Source organism: Mus caroli, unplaced genomic scaffold, assembly GCF_978045245.1.
Source record: "Mus caroli unplaced genomic scaffold, Mus_caroli_1 scaffold_8, whole genome shotgun sequence".
NCBI lineage: Eukaryota > Metazoa > Chordata > Mammalia > Rodentia > Muridae > Mus > Mus caroli.
The window spans coordinates 46,471,413-46,484,492 of NW_028227263.1; the positions used below are offsets into that span (position 1 = coordinate 46,471,413).

General features: G+C 41.6%; 1 protein-coding gene across 1 annotated transcript in view; it reads left to right on the forward strand.

The window, feature by feature from the left end:
- The window catches only part of Rnf169 (ring finger protein 169), a 59,585-nt gene that overhangs the window by 14,548 nt on the left and 31,957 nt on the right, over positions 1–13,080 (forward strand). Inside the window, 1 exon segment of the mRNA XM_085841496.1 lies at positions 11,235–11,308. Coding sequence (XP_085697622.1) covers positions 11,235–11,308 — 74 coding nt within the window.

Consider the following 13,080-nt stretch of genomic DNA (forward strand, 5'->3'; position numbering starts at 1 on the left):
CTTGAGTTATGGCAGTGTGAGCTGCCCTGTGAGTGCTGGGAATCAATCCCATGTCCTCTTCGAGAGCCACAAGTGCTGTCAGTGCTCTCAGTTCTTAACTTTGTCTCTACTCTCTCTTCCCAGGTGAGCACTCTTGGTCTTGCCTACTCTAACTGCTCCTTGTGTGAGCCAGTGAGTGAGCAGGTTAATGTAGTTGATTGACACTTAGTCCACATTCTTAGAAGGAGCTAACCTAAGAGTAGTAAATAAATAGCTTATTTATGTTCTTTGTGGCGCTGGCGATTGACCCACTGCCTCCCATGTATTATGTAAGTGCTCTGACTCAGAGCTTTATCACCCCCAAGCGTAGGGGATCATATTAGTTTGGGTTAGCACGCATTTATGGTTTTCTCTTATTTCTCTTCATGCTGCAGAGGGTGTGCTTAATTTAACATTAGATTTTCTCCTTTTGGAAGGCTGGTTATGGTGGCCAGTACCTGTCAGCACTCAGAGAGACTGATGCAGGAGGATCGTGTGTCTGGGGTGCATGGCGAGATTTTATTTGACAGTTTTCTTTTTGGTGGATAGGCACATACATACATGGGTCACTTGTGACTGTTGATAGTGACTCCTGTGTCCTGTGTATACACTTAACGCATGTTTCCAAGAGGTACAGCACTTCCTCTTTATCTGCCAGAGATGTGCTATGCTTGAAGACCCCTGTGCATGCAGGCCGCTGTGCATAGGACCAAACCCCATATTAGCTGATTTTTCCTATACGCATGTGTAACTTTTCTAAGTGTACCTATCCCAGTGCTGTGTTCAGGTGCCCATAAATAGCTGTGATGTCTTTTCTCATCTGAACCTCAGTATGCATAAGAGCCAAGCCTTTTTTTTTTTTTTCTTCTGTCTTTGCTGTCAGGGGTTTAATCCTTTAAAACCCTTTCTATAGTTACTGATTTTGTGTGTGCCTGTGTGAGTACATGCATGTACCTTTGTGAGTACCACAGTCTGTATGTAAAATCAGAGAACAACTTTTGGGAGTCACTTCTCACCTTCCACCATGTAGGTTTCTGGGATCAAATTGATGTCATCAGGCGTGGCTACCCGTGCCTTTACCCCTGAGCCATCTCGGTGGTACCATTTTAGTCTCTCTAAAGTGTATTTCCTTTCTGTTTTCCCAAGGGTGTACCACGCTCGTGTATTCCTGCTTACTCCTTGTGTATTTCTAGGGCCTATGTCGCTGTTGTTACAGTCACTCAGTAATCATTGCTCCAACTTCATCCCTCCCACCCCTGCCACTCTCAGAGGTGCGCCATGTGACTTTGCGCTTTAGATGCAGAGATACATTGCTTTGTGTCTAACCCCTGGGGTCTAGTCCCGCCTTTAGGCCTCCTCAGCAGCCATTTCCAGCCTTCTCCACTCAACATCGTCTTCCCTTGCTGTCCAGCGCATGCATCTTGTGTCCCACTCTAGTTCACAGTGCACTCACACAGTTTTTGAGTGGCTTTCTTGGCTTTGCTAGAATGTTTTCTTGATCCCTGCCATAACTAACCCCTTGCAGAGAGCCTGGCCCTTTTGATTATGTTAGCTCCTGTTGGTCCTTTCTTCTCCCTTCAGATTTATTCCTGTGTCTGCATTTGCCATATAATTACTTCATCTCATAATTTGAAAAAAATAGTTGGGTCTCATTTGTGCTTTTATCATGAAATTGTGTTTTACTTACAGTGCTTATGAAGTATGTGGATTTTAAATTCTTCTGGGTACAGTGGAACAGATTGTAGCAGACAAAGACTCCTGCTGAGAATAACTAGAAGAGCCTTATTTAAAAAAAAAAATATCCACATGAGAGCACTGTAAGGTTGCCAAGGCAGCCAGAGCTTCAGATTTGGATTCTTGGTGAGGGGAGGAAGCAGAGAGTCAGCTGTGCTCTCCTCATGGGCCCGAGGAGATAGAAAAGTGTAGCTCAGGGCACCAGGCAGCCAGACCTGAGAGGCCAGGACCCTAGTAAGGAGGAGGAGCATGACCCCACCTCCTGCCCCTTGGAGCATCTGCTGGTTAAAGTGGGTAGGGTAGAAAGGCTGAGGACCCTCACAGAAGCCTTGGAGAAACAGGCGGTCTTTAGCGTTCCTTCAGGGTAGAGGAAGAAAATGTCCGGGAGCTCCTGAGGAAGACAGGCCTGATGAATGCTGGGATCCTCGTTGGACCCCTATGGGGTTGTGCACAAGGGCAGAGTCAAGTTTACAGTCTGGAAACTGCAGGCAGTTTCGAGTCTGTTCATGTTCTCTTTAGGTTCATTCTGACTGCTGTTAGGGAACATGGCGAGCCTCAGCAGGGAGATGATGTCATCCTGAGCTGCTGCTTTTTAGACACAGTGGATGACATCTTACCCAAAATTACCAGGCCAATTTGGAAGCTAGGATAAAAACAGACATTATAGGAGCAACTGTTAGAGAAATGGTGTCCCACTTAGATCGTAGTTTGTTTAGTCTTAGTTTGAAGGTCATTCAGATTATAGTCTTCAGTGCTGTGAGAGATCTGCAGTGAACATTCTTGTACACAGGTCTTTGCCCATATAAGATACAGTATCCTATGGGTGCTACCTCAGTCTCTGTGAGTTAGGTGTGTATTAATCACGCTGATTTGGATGGCATTGCTTTCTTGGTGTCCTCCACCCCCTCTGGCTCTTACATTCATTCTGTCTCTTCTTCTTAGGGTTCCCTGAGCCCTGAGGGAGGGATTTGATGGAGCCTTGCTGTTTAGGGCTGAGTATTCCAGGCTCTCTTATTCTCTGTATAATGTCTGGTCATGGTCTCTGTGTTTGGTCCCATTTGCTGCAGGAGGGAGCCTTTTTGCTGATGGCTAAGCAAGGCAGTAGTGTTTGATTTTACCCTAGGTCCTGGGCTATAATAATTTCCTATGTCCTTTGTCTGTTAAAGGTGTGTGTGTGTGTGTGTGTGTGTGTGTGTGTATTTTAGTATGTGAGAGCACAGAATCTGATTTCCAGGGTTTCAGTCATGGTTTTCATACACTACTGGGGCACTGGCAAATTATACTCTCTGTACCTCAGTTTCCTTCTTTGGAAAATGGTGATAAAGGCACATTACAGAGACATGATGATGAGTGAGTTAGGCATGGGCCTGGCATAGCCTATATTTGGCTCCTATTTAAAGGATGGTTTATTTTAACCTGGTAAGGGTGGACGGTTGAGAGCATTTCAGGCATAGATGTGGGACAGAATGTGGTTTAGCCAGGAGCCATAAACTATAAGGAAGGAGTGAGGTGATGTAAAACTGCGGAGGTGGCAGAGACTGTGCCCCACAACTGACTCTTATACTGTATTGAAATATAAGTGGTGTGGAACCAGCTCTGGTAGTTAGAGACAATTATCCCTTATGTTTGAAGTGACTGCAATACTCTCTAGTTAAACATTTCGTGGTCGCTATTAATTTAGCCATGCATTTGAATGGTGGTAAATTAACTCACCAAACACTTTACAGCGCACAACCTTTAAGAATCATCGTTTTATGTCATGTCTGTAGTTTTGAGATGTGGTTGTAATATTATAAAATTACAAATGACAAATTACAAGGACAAATGGCTAGTCAGAATATTCACATTCAAATTTAAGACATAATAGGTTTTAAGACTCAAGAAATCCAAAATTCTCCTTGAACTGGTGTTAACTAGTAAGCTGGATTGTTTTTTCAACGCCCCCAAAAGCAGAGAAGAAATCATTGCTAGAGCATTGCAATGCATGTTAGAGCACTGGTTTAATGCAAAGACTACATTTTTCAAAACTACTAAGTATCTGGATTTCTGTAACTAATTCCTACCACCAAATAGGAAGTTAGAGATAGTATAAAGAAAAAAAGAAATCCAAAATTCTCTTTTGTTCTGCTACCTTCATAAGAAATTAAACTTTGTGAGAGGGGACACTCAGGCATGTTCAGGGACTAGAGGACAGCTGACTCTGGCCTTTGGAATTGGTAAGCTAGCATCTTCCAGTAGAGTAGAGTAGGGCTCTCTGTTTCTAATACTACATTGAAGGACTAGATGGTTCCGTGGCTAAGAGAGCACTGGCCTCTCTACAGAGGATTCAGGTTCACTTCTGAGCACCCACATGGTGGTTCACGATTGTCTGTGATTCCCATTCCAGAGGATCCAGTGTCCTCTTCTGGCCTCCACAAGCAGATGCATAGTGCACAGGTAGACGTGCAAACAGAACATCCATGCACAGTAAATAAAAATAAAAAAGTCTACATTGAATGTGGGTGTTTGGGGCAAGTAGCAGAATGCCTGGTAGTTCATTAACTAATTACTGGTCACCCTGCCCAGAGAGTCAATTTTAAGAAGGACCTTTAAGGATGTTTTTCTGTTCTTAGAATGTACATAGGTTACTAACCACAGGTGTGTGTCCTTCTTAAGGCACCTTCCTTGTCCCTTGGGAGTTTCTCTTCCTGGTATACAGAGTCAGAGGGCAGGCATCAGGAAATTCTGTCAGCCCTGGATTCCTCTATGAATGGGGATATTCTGTGCGCTCATGCATCCAGAGCCACGTCTAGCACTTTCTGTAAGGGAGGGAAGTGTGAGCAGTTCTTGTGCTACTAAGACATTTGGGAATCATTGAACAGTTGGTAGATGTTTTCCTAGATAGGCAGGCACTTTTAACCAATGAAGCTACAAGGCCCCATGGGATTAGTAGATTTTTTTTTTTTTCTTTAAACTAACTGCTCTGAACAAGAAAGGGTTGTGTTGCTTTTCCTGTTGGCCTGGACATCTTGTTCCTCTGCTTATGATAGCGTTGCTGGCATTTCAACCTCAAGTTCCTCTTTTGGGGTAGAGGAAGCTGACATATAATCCTAAGAAGGTTAGGGAAGTGAGGGAAAATTAAGTAAAATCCCACATCAGCAGATACAAACTACCTTACAAATCATGGAGCCAAATGGTTCTACCCACTGATAATGTTAAGTGTCTGCTACACAGTCACTATTCAGCTGTGAAAGACTGATTTGAAAGAGGAGCTTTTGGGCCAGCAAGAGGGCTCAGCAGGCAAGATGCATACTGTGAGCCCTGGCCACTTGAGGTCAATGCCCGTGGCCCTTGTGGAGGAAAGAGTGCTGACTGCCCAGGCTGTTCTTTAACCTCGATGCACACAGTAGCAAACACCCACCTCCTGTAAGCTAATAAACATACGATCAGACGTTGAAACGGGGAGCTTTCGTTTCTGGCCTTTGCTTGGTCCGTTTTCTTCACACTCATCCAGGCAGATTGAAGTGCCGCACTTCACAGAGTTTCAGAGCTGTGGCTTTGATGTTATAACTATGCTAAGCCAAATAGCATTTTACCTGTAAGATTGAACTGTAGTGGAATTTTACAGACTTCAGAAGAATATAGAGTAGGAAATAAGAGTGAATTAAAAGTTGATGCTGAGCCAGGCATGGTGGCGCACACCTTTAATCCCAGCACTCGGGAGGCAGAGGCAGGCGGATTTCTGAGTTCAAGGCCAGCCTGGTCTACAGAGTTAGTTCCAGGAGAGCCAAGACAACACAGAGAAGCCCTGTCTCGAAAAACCAAAACCAAAACCAAAACCAACCAACCAAACAAAAAAAGTTGATGCTGAATCAACTATAGATGTGCTTATTGCTATCATTTCTCAGATACAAACTGAGACAAAGACTTTTTAAAGCTAGGCATTTAGTAGTGCATATTTGTAATATCAGCATCTAGAAGTCTGAGGCAGGAAGATCTTGAGGTTAGCCTGTGCTGCACAGTGTGTGTGTGCACGCGTGTGCATGTGCATCTGTGTGTCTGTTGTCTGTGTCTGTGTCTGTCTGTCTGCACCCAGTCACCACCCACACTCAACAGGAACCCTTACAGGACTCAGCAGATAGTTGAACTCATAGCTGTGATCTAGGACAGTGAAATAATACTGAGCAAAATAAAAAATAATACTGAGGAAACATTTTGTGGAACAAAGTCTGGAGGAAGTTAGGTTCAGGCTTCCAGAGTTTTCCCTGAGTGGAGGCATGCAAGATGTGTATTACTCCCCCAGCAAAGAAAGAAGAGCACTGTGTGCGTGTTGTCAACCAGAGAACCTTGCTGGAGACTAAGTGCCTACAGTTGATCACATACACTTTCTGCTGAGCATGTACCAAGATTTCATATTCATAGCAGAGAAGCAGGTAGTTCTAGAATCAGTTAGGTGCAGTAAATCATTCGTACTGGTAAGTCATGGAAGATAGGAGCCCTACCTTAAATCCTAGTTGAAGGGATCAGCGAAAGGCTAAGTTGATAGGGCAATCCTTCATAATGACAGATGGACCATATCTCTTTTTCGCAGTGTGTGGTTTGTATGTATGTGATATTTAGTATATATTGTGAGCTCATTAACTGTTACATGTCTTATTGTAAAGATTTTATTTTATATTTTTGAGATAGCATCCTACTGCATAGCCCAGGCTGAGTCTAGGCTATGTATCTGGGGTGGGTTGGAATTTACAAAGATCCTTTTCTTTCAGTTTCCTGAGACTAGGGTTGCAGGTACATGCCACACAGGAGGCCTATTGTAAGGATTGCTCGTTGGCTGCTGACACTAACACTGCTTGCAGTTACGGTGTGCTTCCCTGTGAGGTAGATTAGTTTTTTAAGAAAACATTATCCTTTGTGGGGATTCCCCACAGGCTTTATAGATGGCAGGGAAATGACCCAGGTGAGAGAAGACTGAGACTCAGTTCAGCCTGACTTGTGCTGGGCCTAACTTGGAGAGTCTGACACCACTTGGTTGATTTTAGCCATATTTATTAAGCACAGCATGATTTTGGAAACAGTTTTCTGATAACAACTCAGTCCCATGAGTTTAATAGAGCTTAAGACATGTTTACATTGATATTCTTTTTAAATTACATCTGGCTTCTCTCACATAGATGAGTACTGTTGACTCAGATAGTGCCCGAGATTTAGGGTAAAGAATGACAGAAGTAAACATAATGACTGTGGGCATCAGGATTGCCCTGGCCCTAAGATAACTTAGAAGTCAATTAGGCCACTGTAAGGCACAATTGACATCACTCAAATAAGGACGGGTTTTGTGGCCTAGAATCAGAAAAGATTTAGAGAGAAAGAGTCTAGGGTAAGTAAAAAATGTTCTGGGGGATGTGGACAGAGTGTGTCTCAGCAAAGGATCACAGATGCACTGGCTGGTTTTGTGTCAACTTGACACAGCTGGAGTTATCACAGAGAAAGGAGCTTCAGGTGAGGAAATGCCTCCATGAGATCCAACTGTAAGGCATTTTCTCAATTAGTGATCAAGGGGGAAAGGCCCCTTGTGGGTGGTGCCATCTCTGGGCTAGTAGTCTTGGGTTCTATAAGAAAGCAGACTGAGCAAGCCATGGGAAGCAAGCCAGTAAGGAACATCCCTTCATGGCCTCTGCATCAGCTCCTGCTTCCTGACCTGCTTGAGTTCCAGTCCTGTCTTTCTTTGGTGATGAACAGCAATGTAGAAGTGTAAGCTGAATAGACCCTTTCCTCCCCAACTTGCTTCTTGGTCATGATGTTTGTGCAGGAATAAAACCCTGACTAAGACACATAGAAAACAACCCATTATTCTAACCCAATACTCAGATGATTTATCTCAGTCCTAATGTTAGTCAATATACGATAACACCCTACTCTTGTCTTTTGATTTCAAAGTCAGAGGCAGAGTAAGATATAGGATAGATAATAATAATAATAAATTGTGGTCTAATTGCCTATGAGATAGGTTGGCCAGTTTCTTGATTCGTATTTGATAGATGAGATGGGAACAAAGCAAGGCTTTGCCATTTCTAAATAATTTCATTTCATTGGCAGAACAAGTGTCTGAACCTGATATTATTATGTCTTTTACACGTCTGCAGGGCTGTGATGCCAGCTGTTTATCCTTGTATGAATTTTTTAAAGATTTATTTATTTATTTTATGTATATGAGTTCACAGTAGCTGTACAGGTGGTTGTGAGCCTTCATGTGGCTATTGGGAAGTGAAATTTTGTTGGACCTCGCTCTCTCCGGTCGGCCCTGCTGGCTCTGACTCAAAGATTTATTTATTACTATAAATAAGTACACTGTAGCCGTCTTCTGATGCACCAGAAGAGGGCATCAGATCTCATAATGAGTGGTTGTGAGCCACCATGTGGTTGCTGGGATTTGAACTCAGGACTTTTGGAAGAGCTGTCAGTGCTCTTACCTGCTGAACCATCTCACCAGCCCTGTGTGAATTTCTTAATGAATGTTTCAGAGCAAATTTAGCTTTTTGTGCAAATGTACATATAAAAACAGCTAGATCTGTGTTTCTTACAAGTTTAACTTGTAAATAAAAACAAATTATAATTTAAGGAGCATTATACCACTAATATAATATGCTATAATATAATTTTATGTTTAATAAATTGTGCTATATGTTGCTCTGTTTGAAATTATTTACAAATTGTTTTCACTCTCATTATCCTCGTTTGATTCTTAAGCCTATAGTTAATGATATCATTAATTAGAATTATATTTGCTGTTATTCTGATTTTATAGACCAGGGTATTGAACCTTTCTTATCCGAGGCTCTTATGCTTGTCTGGGATCAAGTTTTAAATTTTAGATTATTTACAAGATGAAGATATTATACTCTTGAGACTTGAAAAGTTTATTTATTTTTGAAATTAGTATATATTAGTTATATAAAATAATAGAATTCATTGTATACTAAATAACCAGCAAGAACTGTTTTAAACAGAGAAAATTTCCTAATGGTAAACAAGTTGCTATTTCTACCCAGCTACCACTGAAGTATTTTTATTCCCTTGTGTTGGATAGTAGTCTTATTTATAAGCCTGCATAAGATTATGTTCCTTATGTTGCTCCTCAAAATACTTAGAAATTTAAAAAGTGCATCTGAGAAGATTGTTATAGTTTGTACCAGAAGGAACTATGATAGAATTGATTATGTCTTGGTCCCAAAGTCTTCGAAATATGAATTGAAGTGCACGTGCCTTTAACCCTAAGCCCAGCTCGTGGGAGGCTGAGGTAGGTGGACCTTGGAGTTCCAGGAGAAGAGCCTGTCTTTAAAAAGAAGAAGAAGAATTCGAGTAATGTGTTCTAAAAGAATATCCACTGGAAGAAGAATCCACAACCGTGATAGAAAGGAGAAGTAATGTTCTTCACTTACACAGAGAGCTTTAACAAACCAGGAAGATGGGCTTATGTAGTCAATACAGGGACCAGATCTCCTCTAGAGGAGATGTAAACTGCTCTTAGCCATGTGGGAAGTCCTGGTGTTCCTCCTGAAATCTCTATAGGAATGCCATTGTTGCCAGCACTGTGCTGAGCAGATGGCAGGAGTTGAGCTGGAGGGTCTGTCACCCAGTGCTGGCTTAGGAAGGTGGGTTTATTGTCTGTTAAACCACTTGTCTTCAGCTCAACATCCAGTGCCAGCAGTTTGGCCTGTGGACAACAAGCAGCCATGCAGAGGAACACAATATATAATGTTAGTTGTTGTAGTATTAACAGTGACTGTAGACGGAAGCCCAGTGTGCAACCCCATTTGCGTTCTTCTTTTAAATCTTTCTCTTTTTCTTCCTTTTGCTTTTATCAGCTCCTGGTATACTGTTTATTTCAGATTACTTTATGAAAAAATACAAACAGCTAAAGTAATAAAAAGCAGAAATCTACACTTGTGAATTTAATTAAAAAAGGAATTTAATGAGAAAAAATATTGGATAACAGTTGGCAGTTGTATAGCTAGAAAGCTCAACTTGGAAATGGCAGCTGGTGTTAACGAAGAAAGACTTTATAGTATCAGGACTTGAAGTGGGTGAAGGTGATAGATTGCTTTCCAAACTGAGCGTGGAGTGTCTTCTTAGTGCATGGGAGAACTTGGAGTCCCTGTTTCTGAATCTCTATCAGGTTCACTTCTTTAGTTTCTCCTTTATTCTCCAGTATACTGTCTTTTGAAAACATTTGAGACAACTGAAAAAGAACAAAAGGCTTTTGAGGACCTTAGTTTTTATAAAGCCAACACTGGGAGGTTAAAGTTACCAATAAATTGTAAAATTGTTACCATAGTTAGAGCACTAAATATCATGAGGATATAAACTATTGTCATATTTACAGAAATAAGGTGTGTACCCCTCCACCCTTTTTAAACATAGGTTCTTGCTCTGTAGTCTGGGCTATTAATGAATTTATGACAATTCTGCTTTTGGCTCCTGAGTACAGGGATTACAGGATAGTATCAACATGCATGGCTTTTTGGTTTTTATAAGACTTACCTACTCCTGTTCTAAGTTCTTATTTTTATTGTCCATTTGCATAATATCCATGTACTTTATGTGCCTTATAGACTTCAGTCTTTGATTAACAAATAGAGGATAGAAAGAGAGAAGATAGAAGTTTAGATGAGAAATCAAATTGTAATGTACATGGTTCCTGTTTTGTGGTTAATTAGTCAGGGGTTGAGCAATGTAGTGATTTTGAAGATGACCAATTAATGGAGCCCTTGAAGGAAGCAATTGCTTTCTTTGGTAGGCTCATGAGAGCCACTAAGGTCTTGGAGGGCTAAAGAAAGTAGTTTACATACTGAAAAATATAAAACATATTTGCGTGTGTGTGTGTGTGTGTGTGTGCGCGCGCACACTTGCACGCGTGTGTGCATGCATGTGATGTGTGACATAGGGCTTAAATGCAATTTTCTTTGTGTTTTTTTGGCATGTTCATCAATGAACCCTTTCCTGACCACTCTGGATAAAACAGACTTTTCTTTACACCCTACATTAATTTCCTTCTGATAGCACTTACTACCACTGCTCAGAATATATTCTCACTTGTTTCCTTCTTTTCTGCTCTTCTACACGGTTGTAATTCCATGGCACAAGGATTGTATTTGTTTATATTCTAGAGCTTAGTATAGTCCTGATTTATAACCTTTAGTAAGTATTGATTAAATGAGTATTCAAATTAAGATAACCATAAGCAGGCGTGAAAGCACATGTCTTTAATTCTAGCTCTTGGAAGGCAGAGGCAGGTAGATCTCTTTGTGTTTAAAGTCACCCTGGTCTACAATAGTGAGTTCCAGTATAGCCTGGGCTACATGATGGAACACTGTTTAAAAAAAAAAAAAAAAGATAACCATAGTTTTTTATGCAGGTTGTAACATGGCTGTCAGCGGTTGGACACTGTAAAGATCCCTTCCTACAAAACTAAATTAAAAAGTATTTTCCCTTTCTTCCAGAGTTTATATTCAGAACGCCAATCAAGTTAAGCAAGCCCGGAGAACTCAGTGAGGAATATGGATGCCTGAGAAAGGTACGTGTTAGCATGGCGCTTAGTTTCTTACAGTTAATTGAAATATTGGCATTCAGGAATGCTTATCTTTAATTCTTTGGGTCTTTAAAAATTTATGACTCATAGCCTGTCTTTCTTCATACTATTTTATAACAGTCTAGATAGACTTAAAGCTACACTAGAAGTAAATGTAGCTAAGAACCTTTGAGCTGCCTTGTCGCAGGTGAAGTGTGGCTTTTAGGGGCTATCACACAATCAAGAAAGCTGTGTTCCACACTCAGACAGCCCTTGCTAATAATTGCTTGTGTAACTTTCCCTCCCAAACACTCCAGTTACTGTAGCTGCTGTTATTTGTATGCGTTTTACTTTAGTAAGTACTCCAGGAGCATTGTATGGAGGACATAGGACATTTTGAATAATCTCTTAATTATAAAATATATACTACTGAAAAAGCTTTTAAGTATGTTATCATAATCTCTTTTTTGTTTTATTCAATTATTGGAGATTGAACCTCGGGCATGGTGGCTATACTCTGCCAATGAGGTCCAGCTCCAGCCCATAACTGTTACTTTTATTTTCTCTAATTTCAAACTAATTGTCTGAGACTGGCCTGTAGACTTTTGATGTCAGACAAGCATCCCTGGTCCACTCCTACACCACTGCTCTCTCAGGTTTATAAACGATCAGGTGATAATTCTGCATGTGGGCATTGACTTTATAAAGGTAAATGCCCTACTTATCAGAATCAGGCGTTGGTCTAGGATAGAGGCGAGCTGTAGTGATGCTTTTCTCATGGAGATAAATGCCTGGAAGAAGCAGCTGAGAGCGTGGAGGGACAGTCACTCCTGGTGGAAAGGGTACGGCTGCAGGTGACCCTGTGATAACAGGCAAAGGCCTGTGGTGACAGAAGGGCAGGTGCTTGCTCATTTTTCTACAAGTGAGGCACGTAGTGAGGCTGGGTAGACACCACAGCAGCTCATTTCTTCCATCTAGGTACGTGCACGCGTGCGCGCACACACACATACAGTGTAAAATCGATGATATGTTTTTATTACACACGTGGTTATTGAGCACCTGGTATGAGTTACGGGGGTATTCACCAGAATTTTAAATTCTGATGTCACAGACCCCTCCTGGTAGAGAGCCTGACAAATACTGCATTTTAGCAGGTGCGCTGGTTTCCTGTGTACAAAGAGGATCTCCTTAGTAAGAAAGAGAGCCTGGTTACTGGCTGGGAGCTTGCAGTGTCTGCCTCATAAAATGGAAATAAGGCTAATTAGGATACTTTTTGCGTAAGCAATGTTAATTAAACCACAGTTTTGCTACAAGTTTGGTAGAGAGGATACAGTAAATTCAAAGACGTGTCCAAAGCCGTTATTAGAGCTGCATGTTGTTGTTTTGGTTTTGAAATCCAAGTCTTCCGCCTCCCGAGAAGGTGAAATTATAGATATGTGGCTCTGTGCCCAGCTACCTGTGGCTTTGGGTCGCATCTAGGTTTATTTAAAAAGAGCAGTAAAAAAAAAAAATGAGCTGTCAGTTTTGGTGTCAAGAAAGGATTGCAGACGCTAAGGTTAAAGCTGAAGAGCTAGGGGTAAAGCTGAAGAGCTAGGGCGTGGTGGTCTAAGTAGGGAGAGGCAGAGGCAGGCATAGAGGGAAAGCGACTCCAGAACCCTTTCTCTCCTCCCCTCCCCTCCTCTCTCCCTCCCCTTCCTTCTGCTTCCTTCCCTTCCCTTACTCCCTCTCCTCCTCTGGGTATGTGTGTTATATAAAAAAGCTATGTATTTGTGCCTGTG